The 16,934-nt window shown below is 46.2% G+C and overlaps 1 protein-coding gene across 2 annotated transcripts in view; it reads left to right on the top strand.

Annotated features, from left to right (window-relative positions):
- The window catches only part of IPO7 (importin 7), a 351,366-nt gene that overhangs the window by 255,908 nt on the left and 78,524 nt on the right, over positions 1-16,934 (top strand). For both annotated transcript variants that reach the window (XM_069223632.1, XM_069223633.1), the window contains one exon: positions 8,377-8,580. In XM_069223632.1, the coding sequence (XP_069079733.1) occupies positions 8,377-8,580 (204 nt within the window). The remainder of the gene's footprint in view (positions 1-8,376; positions 8,581-16,934) is intronic.

Below are 16,934 nucleotides of genomic sequence, written 5' to 3'. Positions count from 1 at the left end.
AGGTTTCCCCGAGGAATCCCCCCCTTGCCTGCCTGCAGCGCTGAAGAGATCCCGAGATCTCTCATAGACTAACATTGAAAACCCGACGCTTGTTCCTACACTGCACCCGGCCGCCCCCGCGCTGCTGAGGGTGAAATTTCTGTGTGGACTTGTGTCCCCCCCGGTGCCCTACAAAACCCCCCTGGTCTGCCCTCCGAAGACGCGGGTACTTACCTGCAAGCAGACCGGAACCGGGGCACCCCCTTCTCTCCATTCTAGCCTATGTGTTTTGGGCACCACTTTGAACTCTGCACCTGACCGGCCCTGAGCTGCTGGTGTGGTGACTTTGGGGTTGCTCTGAACCCCCAACGGTGGGCTACCTTGGACCAAGAACTGAACCCTGTAAGTGTCCTACTTACCTGGTAAAACTAACAAAAACTTACCTCCCCCAGGAACTGTGAAAATTGCACTAAGTGTCCACTTTTGAAACAGCTATTTGTCAATAACTTGAAAAGTATACATGCAATTTTGATGATTTGAAGTTCCTAAAGTACTTACCTGCAATACCTTTCGAATGAGATATTACATGTAGAATTTGAACCTGTGGTTCTTAAAATAAACTAAGAAAAGATATTTTTCTATATAAAAACCTATTGGCTGGATTTGTCTCTGAGTGTGTGTACCTCATTTATTGTCTATGTGTATGTACAACAAATGCTCAACACTACTCCTTGGATAAGCCTACTGCTCGACCACACTACCACAAAATAGAGCATTAGTATTATCTATTTTTACCACTATTTTACCTCTAAGGGGAACCCTTGGACTCTGTGCATGCTATTCCTTACTTTGAAATAGCACATACAGAGCCAACTTCCTACACCTGGTAAAACTAACAAAAACTTACCTGCCCCAGGAACTGTGAAAATTGCACTAAGTGTCCACTTTTAAAGTAGCTATTTGTCAATAACTTGAAAAGTATACATGCAATTGAAATGATTCAAAGTTCCTAATGTACTTACCTGCAATACCTTTCAAACAAGATATTACATGTTAAATTTGAACCTGTGGTTCTTAAAATAAACTAAGAAAAGATATGTTCGATGGCATATGTTGCTGCAGATACACATGTTTGGCACAGTCCGCTGCCTGGTGTTGGGCTCGGAGTATTACAAGTTGTTTTTCTTCGAAGAAGTCTTTTTGGTCACGGGACCGAAGGACTCCTCCCTCTTTGGCTCCATTGCGCATGGGCGTCGACTCCATCTTAGATTGTTTTTTTTCCGCTGTCGGGTTCGGACGTATTCCTTTTCGCTCCGTGTTTCGGTTCGGAAAGTTAGTCAGAATCTCGGAAGAAAGCGTCGGTATTGTTCCGTTCGGTATCGGGATAGTTAGGTACATCGACACCGATCATCGGAAGACTTTGGGGCAGTTTCGATCCCCCATCGGGGCCTGGTCGGCCCGACCGCGTGCGACATCGAAGCCGATGGAACGGACCCCGTTTCGTTTCTGCCCAAAATGTCACAGTAAGTATCCTTATACAGATCAGCACTTGGTCTGTAACTTGTGCTTGTCCCCCGAGCACAAGGAGGATACCTGTGAAGCCTGTCGAGCCTTCCGGTCCAGAAAAACACTCCGGGACCGAAGAGCCAGGCGTCACCAAATGGCGTCCACGTCGACAAAACAACGTTTCGACGACGAAGAGGAAACATTCTCGGTTCCGGAATCAGAATCCGGAGACTCCGACGTCGAACAACAGCAACAAACTGTGAGTAAGACGTCGAAAAGTAAATCCATCGACAAACCAAAAGCCCAGGGGACGCCACTGCCAACAGGCCATGGCTCGACCCATAAATCAGGCGACCCGTCGAAGGGGCCGAAAAAGGGCACGCCCATAGCGAAGACACCCGACTCCGGTCGAGGGACCGCCATGGAGCAACCTCGGAGCCGAGAAAGCGGCTCCGAGAGACAAAAACAAGATACCGGCACCGAAAGACATCGGCACCGAGAATCCGTGCCGAAAGGAACAAAAATTCTGTCGGTGCCGAAACCGAAAAAACATTCTCTCTCGGCGCCGAAAAATACCACACCTTCATCCTACTCAGAGGAACAAGGACTAAGTGGCCAAATGCACAAATTTGGACAAGAGCTCCAAAGTGTAGAATCGGACTACACACAAAAGAGACTGTGCATCCAGCAAGATACAGGGAAGATATCAACCCTTCCCCCAATCATGAGGAAAAGAAAGATCGGACTTCCAAAGGATGACACACAACCACAAGCCAAAGTGGTTAAAAAAGTCACGCCTCCGCCCTCTCCTCCACAGGCATCGCCGGCACAAACACCGCCACAAATGCACTCACCAGCGCAAACTACCATAAGTCATGACGATCAGGATCAAGACGCTTGGGACCTGTATAACACCCCAGTGCCGGACAATGATCCCGAGTCATACCCCACAAAGCCGTCACCGCCAGAGGACAGTACCTCATACTCGCAACTGGTGGCTAGGGCTGCAGACTTCCACAATGTCCAACTGCATTCCGATCCTATAGAGGATGATTTCTTATTTAACACCCTCTCGGCTACACATAGCCAATATCAATGTCTCCCAATGCTACCAGGGATGTTACGGCACGCAAAACAAATTTTTGAGGAGCCCGTAAAATCAAGAGCCATCACCCCAAGGGTGGATAAGAAATACAAACCACCACCCACAGACCCAGTGTTTATTACTTCACAGTTACCACCCGACTCTGTGGTAGTAGGGGCAGCTCGCAAAAGAGCAAATTCACATACATCTGGCGACGCCCCACCTCCGGACAAAGAAAGCAGAAAATTTGACGCGGCAGGGAAAAGAGTGGCGTCACAGGCAGCCAACCAGTGGCGCATCGCAAATTCACAAGCGCTGCTGGCCAGATATGACCGCGCACACTGGGACGAGATGCAACTTCTCGTAGACCATCTTCCCCAGGAATACCAAAAAAGGGCGCAGCAAATAGTGGAAGAGGGACAAACGATCTCAAACAATCAAATCCGCTCTTCACTAGACGCAGCCGATACTGCAGCAAGAACAGTCAACACTGCTGTCACCATAAGGAGACACGCTTGGCTACGCACTTCAGGCTTCAAACCTGAAATCCAGCAGGCTGTCCTTAATATGCCCTTCAACGAGAAACAACTGTTTGGCTCGGAAGTGGATACAGCCATTGAAAAACTTAAAAAGGACACAGACACGGCCAAAGCCATGGGCGCACTCTACTCCCCGCAGAGCAGAGGCTCTTTCAGAAAAACTCCATTTAGAGGGGGGTTTCGTGGCCAACCCACAGACACCACCAGCCAACAATCAAGAACCACACCATATCAGGGTTCCTTCCAAAGGGGTGGTTTCAGGGGATATCGGGGGGGTCAATTCCCAAGGAGTAGGGGAAGATTCCAGACTCCAAAAACACCTCCACCTAAACAGTGACTTTCAAGTCACGCAACCCCTTCACTCAACACCAGTGGGGGGAAGACTAAGCCAATTCTACCAAGCTTGGCAACAGATTACAACAGACAATTGGGTATTAGCAATAATCCAACATGGCTATTGCATAGAATTCCACAACTTCCCACCAAACATCCCCCCCAAAACACGCAAAATGTCACAACATCATTTAGAACTTTTAGGACTAGAAGTTCAAGCACTACTGCAAAAGGATGCAATAGAATTAGTACCAGTACAACAAAAAAACACAGGAGTTTACTCCCTGTACTTTCTAATTCCAAAAAGAGACGAAACATTAAGACCAATATTAGATCTCAGGACACTAAATACCTACATCATATCGGACCATTTTCACATGGTCACACTACAAGACATCATTCCACTGCTCAAACAGCAAGATTACATGACCACATTAGACCTAAAGGATGCGTACTTTCATATACCAATACACCCTTCTCACAGAAAGTACCTACGGTTCGTATTCAAAGGAATACATTACCAATTCAAGGTGTTGCCATTCGGAATAACAACTGCACCAAGAGTGTTCACAAAATGTCTAGCAGTAGTAGCAGCACACATCAGGAGACAACAGATACATGTGTTCCCTTACCTAGACGACTGGCTAATCAAAACCAACACAGTAAAAAAATGCGCAAACGACACCACCTTTGTCATACAAACCCTTCACAAACTGGGGTTTTCCATCAACTACACAAAATCACACCTAGAACCGTGTCAAACACAACAATATCTAGGAGCAACCATCAACACATCAAAAGGAATTGCCACTCCAAGTCCACAAAGAGTGCAAGCATTCCACAAGCTAATAAGTGCTATGTTTCCAAACCAAAAGATACAAGCAAAACTTGTGCTAAAACTTCTAGGCATGATGTCATCATGCATAGCCATTGTCCCAAACGCAAGACTACACATGCGACCCTTACAACAGTGTCTAGCATCACAATGGTCACAGGCACAGGGTCAACTTCAAAATCTGGTGTTGGTAGACCGCCAAACATACCTCTCGCTTCTATGGTGGAACAGCAAAAATTTAAACAAAGGGCGGACATTTCAGGACCCAGTGCCTCAATACGTTATAACAACAGATGCTTCCATGACAGGGTGGGGAGCACACCTCAATCACCACAGCATTCAAGGACAATGGGATATACACGAAACAAAACTTCATATCAATTACCTAGAACTGTTGGCAGTATTTCTAGCGTTAAAAGCCTTCCAACCCATAATAACACACAAATACATTCTTGTCAAAACAGACAACATGACAACAATGTATTATCTAAACAAACAAGGAGGAACACACTCAACACAATTGTGCCTCCTAACACAAAAAATTTGGCAGTGGGCGATTCACAACAACATTCGCCTAATAGCACAATTTATTCCAGGAATACAAAACCAACTAGCAGACAACCTTTCGCGAGACCACCAACAAGTCCACGAATGGGAAATTCACCCCCAAGTTCTGAACAAGTACTTTCAAATTTGGGGAACACCCCAGATAGATTTGTTCGCAACAAGAGAAAACTCAAAATGCCAAAACTTCGCATCCAGGTACCCACACCGCGAATCACAAGGCAATGCTCTATGGATGAATTGGTCAGGGATATTTGCGTACGCTTTTCCCCCTCTCCCTCTCCTTCCATATCTAGTAAACAAGTTGAGTCAAAACCAACTCAAACTCATACTGATAGCACCCACATGGGCAAGACAACCTTGGTATACAACTCTACTAGACCTTTCACTAGTACCGCATGTCAAACTACCCAACAGGCCAGATCTGTTAACACAACACAAACAACAGATCAGACATCCAAACCCAGCATCATTGAATCTGGCAATTTGGCTCCTGAAATCCTAGAATTTGGACACTTGGACCTCACACAAGAATGCATGGAGGTCATAAAACAAGCTAGAAAACCTTCCACTAGACACTGCTATGCATCTAAGTGGAAAAGATTTGTTTACTACTGCCATGCCAATCAAATACAACCAGTACATGCCTCTACTAAAGACATAGTAGGATACTTACTACATTTGCAAAAAGCGAATCTCGCTTTTTCATCTATAAAAATACACCTCGCAGCTATATCTGCTTACCTACAAACTACTCATTCATCGTCTCTATTTAGAATACCAGTTATTAAAGCATTCATGGAAGGGCTAAAAAGAATTATACCACCAAGAACACCACCAGTTCCTTCATGGAACCTTAACATCGTCTTAACAAGACTCATGGGTCCCCCTTTCGAACCCATGCATTCCTGTGAAATGCAATATCTAACCTGGAAGGTCGCATTTCTCATTGCAATCACATCCCTCAGAAGAGTAAGTGAAATACAGGCATTTACCATACAAGAACCATTTATTCAAATACACAACAATAAAATAGTTCTAAGAACAAATCCTAAATTTCTGCCAAAAGTAATCTCACCATTCCATTTAAATCAAACAGTAGAATTGCCAGTGTTCTTCCCACAACCAAATTCTGTGGCTGAAAGGGCACTACATACATTGGACATCAAAAGAGCACTAATGTATTACATTGACAGAACAAAGCTAATCAGGAAAACAAAACAACTGTTCATAGCTTTTCAAAAACCACACATAGGAAATCCAATCTCTAAACAAGGCATTGCTAGATGGATAGTCAGGTGCATTCAAACATGCTATCTTAAAGCCAAAAGAGAATTGCCTATTACACCAAAGGCACACTCAACCAGAAAGAAAGGTGCTACAATGGCCTTTCTAGGAAACATTCCTATGAGCGAAATATGTAAGGCTGCAACCTGGTCTACGCCTCATACGTTTACTAAACACTACTGTGTAGACGTACTAAATGCACAACAAGCTACAGTGGGCCAAGCTGTACTAAGAACATTATTCCAAACTACTTCAACTCCTACAGGCTAAACCACCGCTTTTAGGGGAGGTAACTGCTTTACAGTCTATGCCAAACATGTGTATCTGCAGCAACATATGCCATCGAACTGAAAATGTCACTTACCCAGTGTACATCTGTTCGTGGCATTAGTCGCTGCAGATTCACATGTACCCTCCCACCTCCCCGGGAAGCCTGTAGCCGTTTAGAAGTAGATCATAAACCTTAAACATCTGAACATTTGTAAATAATTTTTAGAAACTCTTATCATACATACATATTCACTCCATTGCATGGGCACTATTTATACCAAACAACTCCATCCTCACCCTCTGCGGGGAAAACAATCTAAGATGGAGTCGACGCCCATGCGCAATGGAGCCAAAGAGGGAGGAGTCCTTCGGTCCCGTGACCAAAAAGACTTCTTCGAAGAAAAACAACTTGTAATACTCCGAGCCCAACACCAGGCAGCGGACTGTGCCAAACATGTGAATCTGCAGCGACTAATGCCACGAACAGATGTACACTGGGTAAGTGACATTTTCATTTTCTATAACAAAACCTATTGGCTGGATTTGTCTCTGAGTGTGTGTACCTCATTTATTGTCTGTGTATGTACAACAAATGCTTAACACTACTCCTTGGATAAGCCTACTGCTCGACCACACTACCACAAAATAGAGCATTAGTATTATCTATTTTTACCACTATTTTACCTCTAAGGGGAACCCTTGGACTCTGTGCATGCTATTCCTTACTTTGAAATAGCACATACAGAGCCAACTTCCTACAGAGGATTTCTAAAAGTTAGTCACTTCAGCTCAGGACACCTTAGGGGCTGTCCTGACTGGCCAGTGACGCCTCCTTGTTGTTCTCATTATCTCCTCCGGCCTTGCCGCCAAAAGTGGGGCCGTGACCGGAGGGGGTGGGCAACTCCACTAGCTGGAGTGCCCTGCGGTGCTGGAACAAAGGGGGTAAGCCTTTGAGGCTCACTGCCAGGTGTTACAGCTCCTGCCTGGGGGAGGTGATAGCATCTCCACCCAGTGCAGGCTTTGTTACAGGCCACAGAGTGACAAAGGCACTCTCCCCATGTGGCCAGCAACATGTCTCGAGTGTGGCAGGCTGCTAGAACCAGTCAGCCTACACGGGTAGTTGGATTAGGTTTAAGGGGGCACCTCTGAGGTGCCCTCTGGGGTGTATTTTACAATAAAATGTACACTGGCATCAGTGTGCATTTATTGTGCTGAGAAGTTTGATACCAAACTTCACAGTTTTCAGTGTAGCCATTATGGTGCTGTGGAGTCCGTGTTTGACAGACTCCCAGACCATATACTCTTATGGCTACCCTGCACTTACAATGTCTAAGGTTTGGCCTAGACACTGTAGGGGCACAGTGCTCATGCACTGGTGCCCTGACCTATGGTATAGTGCACCCTGCCTTAGGGCTGTAAGGCCTACTAGAGGGGTGACTTCTCTATACTGCATAGGCAGTGTGAGGTTGGCATGGCACCCTGAGGGGAGTGCCATGTCGACTTACTCGTTTTGTCCTCACCAGCACACACAAGCTGGCAAGCAGTGTGTCTGTGCTGAGTGAGGGGTCCCTAGGGTGGCATAAGATAAGCTGCAGCCCTTAGAGACCTTCCCTGGCATCAGGGCCCTTGGTACCAGGGGTACCAGTTACAAGGGACTTACCAGGATGCCAGGGTGTGCCAATTGTGGAATCAAAAGTACAGGTTAGGGAAAGAACACTGGTGCTGGGGCCTGGTTAGCAGGCCTCAGCACACTTTCAATTCAAAACATAGCATCAGCAAAGGCAAAAAGTCAGGGGGTAACCATGCCAAGGAGGCATTTCCTTAGTCTGATACTGCACTTTTGCTTTGGCACAGGCTTTGGTTGTCTAAATAGAGGTTAGTGGAGTACTGGAGTCCGTGTTGAACTTGCTCTAATCTCTAAATCGATTTTTAAATTGTCCAGTGGAACATCAATTTAGTTATTTTTTTTCTGTCTCCAGAACTTGGTAGTGATGAAGATGATATTGATGAAGAAGGGCAAGAATACCTTGAACTTTTGGCCAAGCATGCAGGAGAAGATGGTGAGGATGAAGACTGGGAAGATGACGATGCTGAAGAGACAGCACTTGAAGGCTATTCTACAATTATCGATGATGAAGACAACCCGGTTGATGAATATCAGATATTTAAAGCTATTTTTCAGAGTAAGTATTGACAAAATATGTACAGAATGCTTTCTATAGCCCAGGAGGTGTATATTTAGATTTTACATTTTTAAGATTAACCAGCTCTTCATATTGGGTATCAGAAATAGCCAATGTAAGTGCCAGTTGGTTTCAGATACCACATTTATTTGCAAGGCATTCTGGGTAAAAACTTTGTAGGATCAATACAGGCTACACTCGATTCCCCTGGATCTCAGGGCTTCCGAAATACTCAGATGGTAAGGTGCCCTGGTGGTTGGTTGACCCAAAGCCTGAATAGTGGAGTTTTTCACTATGGCACAGTTCATGCACTTTTAATTGTATTTTTTTTCAGGTAAATGCCTGTGAGTTCGCATTGCACTCCATAATTTAAAGTAAGCTATGCTGTGGTAACAGCTGAAAACATTGTTTTAATGAAACCTCCATTATGTCTACCCTCAGTACATATTTATTTTAACTATGCTTGTGAGCTTAGTCATCATTGTCTTATATTGGTCTTAAGTAAACAAAGGTCATAGATTTGGCCTAACAAATTTCAAGGAAGGAAATGACACCTATGCGTTTTCAAAGCTGTGTGAAATTTCACCATTATTAGTTTAGCATTACCATTATTAAATAGTGTAACAGACACCTGTGTGGCCTGCATCATTGTTGTAAATACACATGCCCAGCAACGTCCTTCTATCCAATGTTAGTTTGTGGACTTAAATATTCCAAATTCTAAAAATGCTTGGTTTCAGTCATTGGGTGTTTAGTAACTCCTCTGTTCGGTGGCATGTGTAGCTGCAGATACACATGCTGTGCATAGTCCGCCGTCTGGTGTTGGGCTCGGAGTGTTACAAGTTGTTTTTCTTCGAAGAAGTATTTTCGAGTCACGAGACCGAGGGACTCCTCCCACCTTGGTTCCATTGCGCATGGGCGTCGACTCCATCTTAGATTGTTTTCTTTCCGCCGTCTGGTTCGGACGTGTTCCTTTTCGCTCCGTGTTTCGGGTCGGAAAGTTAGTCAGAATCTCGGAAACTTCGATATTGTTTTGTTCGGTATCGGGGTAGTTAGAACCAATCGACACCGAATCTTGAAGAGCTTCGGGAGCCCTTCGGGGTAATTTCGATCATCCGTCGGGGCCTGGTCGGCCCGACCGCGTGCAACATCGAGACTGATGGAACGGACCCCGTTTCGATTCTGTCCTAAATGCCATAATAAGTATCCTTATACGGATCAACATTTGGTCTGTAACTTGTGCCTGTCCCCCGAGCACAAGGAGGATACGTGCGAAGCCTGTCGCGCGTTTCGGTCGAGGAAAACGCTCAGAGACCGAAGAGCCAGGAGGTTGCAGATGGCGTCCACGCCGACAGGACAACAACGGTTCGAGGAGGAGGAAGATTCTTCTTTCTCAATCCACGAGTCTGATTCCGAAGAATTCGACCTCGAAGAGCAACCAACCATGAGTAAGACGTCGAAACAAACATCACACGAAAAGACTGACAAAGCCCAGGGGACGCCACCGCCAACAGCCCATGGCTTAACCCGGAAAGTAGGTGACCGTCCAACGGCACCGAAAAAGGGCGAGCTGCTGTCGAAGACATCCGACTCCGGTCGAGATACAGGCACGCAGCACTCTCGGGACCGAGAGAGTGACGCAGAAAAAATTCGGCACAGACACAGCGGCTCCGAAGTTGGTCGGCACCGAGAGGGCACGGCGCCGAAAAGACAAAAGATCTTGTTGGAGCCGAAAAAATCAAAAGAAACTGTTTCGGTGCCGAAACGCCCGGCAACCGAACCGAAAACTGGTTCCTACTCAGAGGAACATGGACTGTCCTCAACTAAAAAAACACAGATTTGAGGAGGAATTACAACCAATTCAGCCAGATCACACGCAAAAGTGGATCTTTATTCAAAAGGATACAGGGAAGATTGGCACTCTTCCCCCAATCAAAAGGAAAAGGAAACTTGACTTCCAACAAGGAGACAAGCAACCACAAACGAAGGTGGTAAAGAAGGTAACTCCACCACCCTCTCCACCACCATCAACTCATGCATCACCGGCACAAACTCCACCATTAACACACTCACCAGCTCATACCACAATGAGCCAGGATGATCAGGATGCATGGGGGACCTCTACGACGCTCCAGTATCGGACAATAGCCCAGAGTCGTACCCAACTAAACCGTCACCACCTGAGGACAGTACATCATATTCACAGGTGGTAGCTAGGGCAGCTGAATTCCATGTCTCGCTTCATTTGGAGCCTATTGAGGATGACTTCCTCTTTAACACCCTGTCCTCCACCCATAGCCATTATCAAAGCCTTCCCATGCTTCCCGGAATGCTAAGGCACTCGAAACAAATATTTCAAGAGCCAGTTAAAAGCAGAGCCATAACTCCAAGGGTGGAGAAAAAATACAAGGCTCTGCCCACAGACCCGGTCTTTCTTACATCACAACTGACACCAGACTCGGTTGTTGTGGGGGCAGCTCGTAAAAGAGCCAACTCGCATACATCAGGCGACGCACCGCCTCCGGACAAGGAGAGCCGCAAATTTGATGCAGCGGGGAAAAGGGTTGCAGCACAAGCGGCAAATCAGTGGCGCATCGCCAACTTGCAAGCACTCCTGGCGAGATACGACCGGGCTCATTGGGATGAGATGCAACATCTCATCGAACACCTCCCCAAGGAGTTCCAGAAACGAGCGCAACAGGTAGTGGAAGAGGGACAAAGTATCTCGAACAATCAGATACGGTCTTCCATGGATGCAGCGGATACAGCTGCAAGGACAATAAATACTTCAGTCACCATAAGGAGGCAGGCATGGCTGCGCACATCTGGGTTCAAACCCAAAATACAACAAGCTGTGCTCAATATGCCGTTTAACGAACAGCAATTGTTTGGGCCGGAAGTCGACACTGCAATTGAAAAATTAAAAAAGGACACCGATACAGCCAAAGCCATGGGCGCACTCTACTCCCTGCAGGGCAGAGGCACATTTGGCACATTTCGTAAAACAACTTTTAGGGGAGGGTTTCGAGGTCAACCCACAGAAACCAGCACCTCACAAACAAGACCACCAACCTACCAGGGACAATATCAAAGGGGAGGTTTTCGGGGACAATACAGAGGGGGCCAATTCCCAAGAAACCGGGGAAAATTTCAAGGTCCCAAAACCCCTCAAAATAAACAGTGACTCACAAGTCGCACAACCCCTTCACACAACACCAGTGGGGGGAAGACTAAGCCAGTTCTACACATCTTGGGAGGAAATAACAGACACTTGGGTTTTAGCAATTATCCAACATGGTTATTGCATAGAATTTCTCCAACTCCCTCCAAACGTCCCACCGAAAACACACAATATGTCAAAACAGCATATAGACCTTCTAGGACTAGAAGTTCAGGCATTGCTGCAAAAGGACGCAATAGAACTGGTACCACGTCATCAAAAGAACACAGGAGTTTACTCCCTGTACTTTCTAATACCAAAAAAAGACAAAACTCTAAGACCAATACTAGATCTCGGAACACGAAACACCTACATCAAATCAGACCACTTTCACATGGTCACATTACAAGACGTAATCCCACTGCTCAAACAGCAAGACTACATGACAACATTAGATCTAAAAGATGCGTATTTCCATATACCGATACATCCTTCGCACAGGAAATACCTAAGGTTCGTATTCAAAGGAATACATTACCAGTTCAAAGTGTTGCCATTCGGAATAACAGCACCAAGAGTCTTTACAAAATGTCTAGCAGTAGTAGCTGCACATATCAGGAGGCAGCAAATACATGTGTTCCCATACCTAGACGATTGGTTAATCAAAACCAATACGCTAAAACGGTGTTCACAACACACACAATATGTCATAGAAACCCTACACAACCTAGGTTTCTCAATCAACTACGCAAAGTCACACCTGCAGCCGTGTCAAACACAGCAATACTTAGGAGCAACAATCAACACAGCAAAAGGGATTGCTACTCCAAGTCCACAAAGAGTACAAACATTTCACAATGTAATACAAACCTTGTATCCAACCCAGAGTACAATCAAAATAATACTGAAACTACTAGGCATGATGTCTTCATGCATAGCCATTGTCCCAAACGCAAGATTGCACATGCGGCCCTTACAACAGTGCCTAGCATCACAGTGGTCACAGGCACAGGGTCAACTTCTAGATCTGGTGTTGGTAGACCGCCAAACATACATCTCGCTTCTATGGTGGAACAGTACAAATTTAAACAAAGGGCGGCCTTTCCAAGACCCAGTGCCAACATAAGTTATAACAACGGATGCTTCCATGACCGGGTGGGTAGCACACCTCAATCAACACAGCATCCAAGGACAATGGGACATACATCAAAGAAAGTTTCACATAAATCACTTACAACTGTTAGCAGTATTTCTAGCGTTGAAAGCATTCCAACCCATGATAACCCACAAATACATTCTTGTCAAAACAGACATGACGACAATGTATTATTTGAACAAACGGGGGGACACACTCGACAACGTTGTGTCTCCTAACACAAAAAATATGGCATTGGGCAATTCACAACCATATTCGCCTAATAGCACAATTTATTCCAGGGATCCAGAACCAACTAGCAGACAATCTCTCTCGGGATCACCAACAAATCCACGAATGGGAAATTCACCCCCAAATACTGAACACTTACTTTCAAATTTGGGGAACACCTCAAACAGATCTCTTTGCAACAAAAGAAAACACAAAATGCCAAAACTTCGCATACAGGTACCCACACAGGTACTCCCAAGGCAATGCTCTATGGATGAATTGGTCAGGGATATTTGCGTACGCTTTTCCCCCTCTCCCTCTCCTTCCATATCTAGTAAACAGATTGAGTCAAAACAAACTCAAACTCATACTAATAGCACCAACATGGGCAAGACAACCTTGGTATACAACACTACTAGACCTGTCAGTAGTACCTCATGTCAAACTGCCCAACAGACCAGATCTGTTAACACAACACAAACAACAGATCAGGCATCCAAACCCAGCATTGCTGAATCTAGCAATTTGGCTCCTGAAATCCTAGAATTTGGACACTTAGACCTCACACAAGAATGTATGGAGGTCATAAAACAAGCTAGAAAACCTTCCATTAGACACTGCTATGCAAGTAAATGGAAAAGATTTGTTTATTACTGCCATAATGAGCAAATTCATCCATTGCATGCGTCTCCAAAAGATGTAGTAGGATATTTACTACATTTGCAAAAATCCAATCTAGCTTTCTCTTCCATAAAGATACATCTCGCCGCAATATCTGCTTACCTGCAGATTACTCATTCAACTTCCCTGTTTAGAATACCTGTCATTAAAGCGTTTATGGAAGGCCTAAAGAGAATTATACCACCAAGAACACTGCCTGTTCCTTCATGGAACCTCAACATTGTCTTAACAAGACTCATGGGTCCACCTTTCGAACCCATGCATTCTTGTGAAATGCAATACTTAACGTGGAAAGTTGCGTTTCTCATTGCCATCACATCTCTAAGAAGAGTAAGTGAAATACAGGCTGTAAGGAAATGCCTCCTTGGCATGGTTGCCCCCTGACTTTTTGCCTTTGCTGATGCTATGTTTACAATTTAAAGTGTGCTGAGGCCTGCTAACCAGGCCCCAGCACCAGTGTTCTTTCCCTAACCTGTACTTTTGTATCCACAATTGGCAGACCCTGGCATCCAGATAAGTCCCTTGTAACTGGTACTTCTAGTACCAAGGGCCCTGATGCCAAGGAAGGTCTCTAAGGGCTGCAGCATGTCTTATGCCACCCTGGAGACCTCTCACTCAGCACAGACACACTGCTTGCCAGCTTGTGTGTGCTAGTGAGGACACGAGTAAGTCGACATGGCACTCCCCTCAGGGTGCCATGCCAGCCTCTCACTGCCTATGCAGTATAGGTAAGACACCCCTCTAGCAAGCCTTACAGCCCTAAGGCAGGGTGCACTATACCATAGGTGAGGGTACCAGTGCATGAGCATGGTACCCCTACAGTGTCTAAACAAAACCTTAGACATTGTAAGTGCAGGGTAGCCATAAGAGTATATGGTCTGGGAGTCTGTCAAACACGAACTCCACAGCACCATAATGGCTACACTGAAAAATGGGAAGTTTGGTATCAAACTTCTCAGCACAATAAATGCACACTGATGCCAGTGTACATTTTATTGCAAAATACACCCCAGAGGGCACCTTAGAGGTGCCCCCTGAAACTTAACCGACTGTCTGTGTAGGCTGACTAGTTCCAGCAGCCTGCCACACTAGAGACATGTTGCTGGCCCCATGGGGAGAGTGCCTTTGTCACTCTGAGGCCAGTAACAAAGCCTGCACTGGGTGGAGATGCTAACACCTCCCCCAGGCAGGAGCTGTGACACCTGGCGGTGAGCCTCAAAGGCTCACCCCTTTGTCACAGCCCAGCAGGGCACTCCAGCTTAGTGGAGTTGCCCGCCCCCTCCGGCCACGGCCCCCACTTTTGGCGGCAAGGCTGGAGGGAACAAAGAAAGCAACAAGGAGGAGTCACTGGCCAGTCAGGACAGCCCCTAAGGTGTCCTGAGCTGAGGTGACTCTAACTTTTAGAAATCCTCCATCTTGCAGATGGAGGATTCCCCCAATAGGGTTAGGATTGTGACCCCCTCCCCTTGGGAGGAGGCACAAAGAGGGTGTACCCATCCTCAGGGCTAGTAGCCATTGGCTACTAACCCCCCAGACCTAAACACGCCCTTAAATTTAGTATTTAAGGGCTACCCTGAACCCTAGAAAATTAGATTCCTGCGACAAGGACTGCCCAGCTGAAAACCCCTGCAGAGGAAGACCAGAAGACAACAACTGCCTTGGCTCCAGAAACTCACCGGCCTGTCTCCTGCCTTCCAAAGAACTCTGCTACAGCGACGCCTTCCAAAGGGACCAGCGACCTCTGAATCCTCTGAAGACTGCCCTGCTTCGACGACGACAAGAAACTCCCGAGGACAGCGGACCTGCTCCAAAAAGACTGCAACTTTGTTTCCAGAAGCAGCTTTAAAGAACCCTGCAACTCCCCGCAAGAAGCGTGAGACTTGCAACACTGCACCCGGCGACCCCGACTCGGCTGGTGGAGAACCAACACCTCAGGGAGGACCCCCGGACTACTCTACGACTGTGAGTACCAAAACCTGTCCCCCCTGAGCCCCCACAGCGCCGCCTGCAGAGGGAATCCCGAGGCTTCCCCTGACTGCGACTCTCTGAAACCTAAGTCCCGACGCCTGGAAAAGACCCTGCACCCGCAGCCCCCAGGACCTGAAGGACCGGACTTTCACTGGAGAAGTGACCCCCAGGAGTCCCTCTCCCTTGCCCAAGTGGAGGTTTCCCCGAGGAAGCCCCCCTTGCCTGCCTGCAGCGCTGAAGAGATCCGTTGATCTCTCATAGACTAACATTGCAAACCCGGCGCTTGTTTCTACACTGCACCCGGCCGCCCCCGCGCTGCTGAGGGTGAAATTTCTGTGGGCTTGTGTCCCCCCCCGGTGCCCTACAAAACCCCCCTGGTCTGCCCTCCGAAGTCGCGGGTACTTACCTGCAAGCAGACCGGAACCGGGGCACCCCCTTCTCTCCATTCTAGCCTATGCGTTTTGGGCACCACTTTGAACTCTGCACCTGACCGGCCCTGAGCTGCTGGTGTGGTGACTTTGGGGTTGCTCTGAACCCCCAACGGTGGGCTACCTTGGACCAAGAACTGAACCCTGTAAGTGTCTTACTTACCTGGTAAAACTAACAAAAACTTACCTCCCCCAGGAACTGTGAAAATTGCACTAAGTGTCCACTTTTAAAGTAGCTATTTGTGAATAACTTGAAAAGTATACATGCAATTGAAATGATTCAAAGTTCCTAATGTACTTACCTGCAATACCTTCCAAACAAGATATTACATGTTAAATTTGAACCTGTGGTTCTTAAAATAAACTAAGAAAAGATATTTTTCTATAACAAAACCTATTGGCTGGATTTGTCTCTGAGTGTGTGTACCTCATTTATTGTCTATGTGTATGTACAACAAATGCTTAACACTACTCCTTGGATAAGCCTACTGCTCGACCACACTACCACAAAATAGAGCATTAGTATTATCTATTTTTACCACTATTTTACCTCTAAGGGGAACCCTTGGACTCTGTGCATGCTATTCCTTACTTTGAAATAGCACATACAGAGCCAACATCCTACACAGGCGTTTACCATACAAGAACCATTTATTCAAATACACAAGAATAAAGTAGTTCTAAGAACAAATCCAAAATTCTTACCAAAGGTTATCTCACCATTCCACTTAAATCAAACAGTAGAATTACC

The sequence above is a fragment of the Pleurodeles waltl genome, chromosome 3_1, assembly GCF_031143425.1.
Source record: "Pleurodeles waltl isolate 20211129_DDA chromosome 3_1, aPleWal1.hap1.20221129, whole genome shotgun sequence".
Taxonomy (NCBI): Eukaryota; Metazoa; Chordata; class Amphibia; order Caudata; family Salamandridae; genus Pleurodeles; species Pleurodeles waltl.
This window is presented reverse-complemented; position numbering and strand designations above follow the sequence as displayed.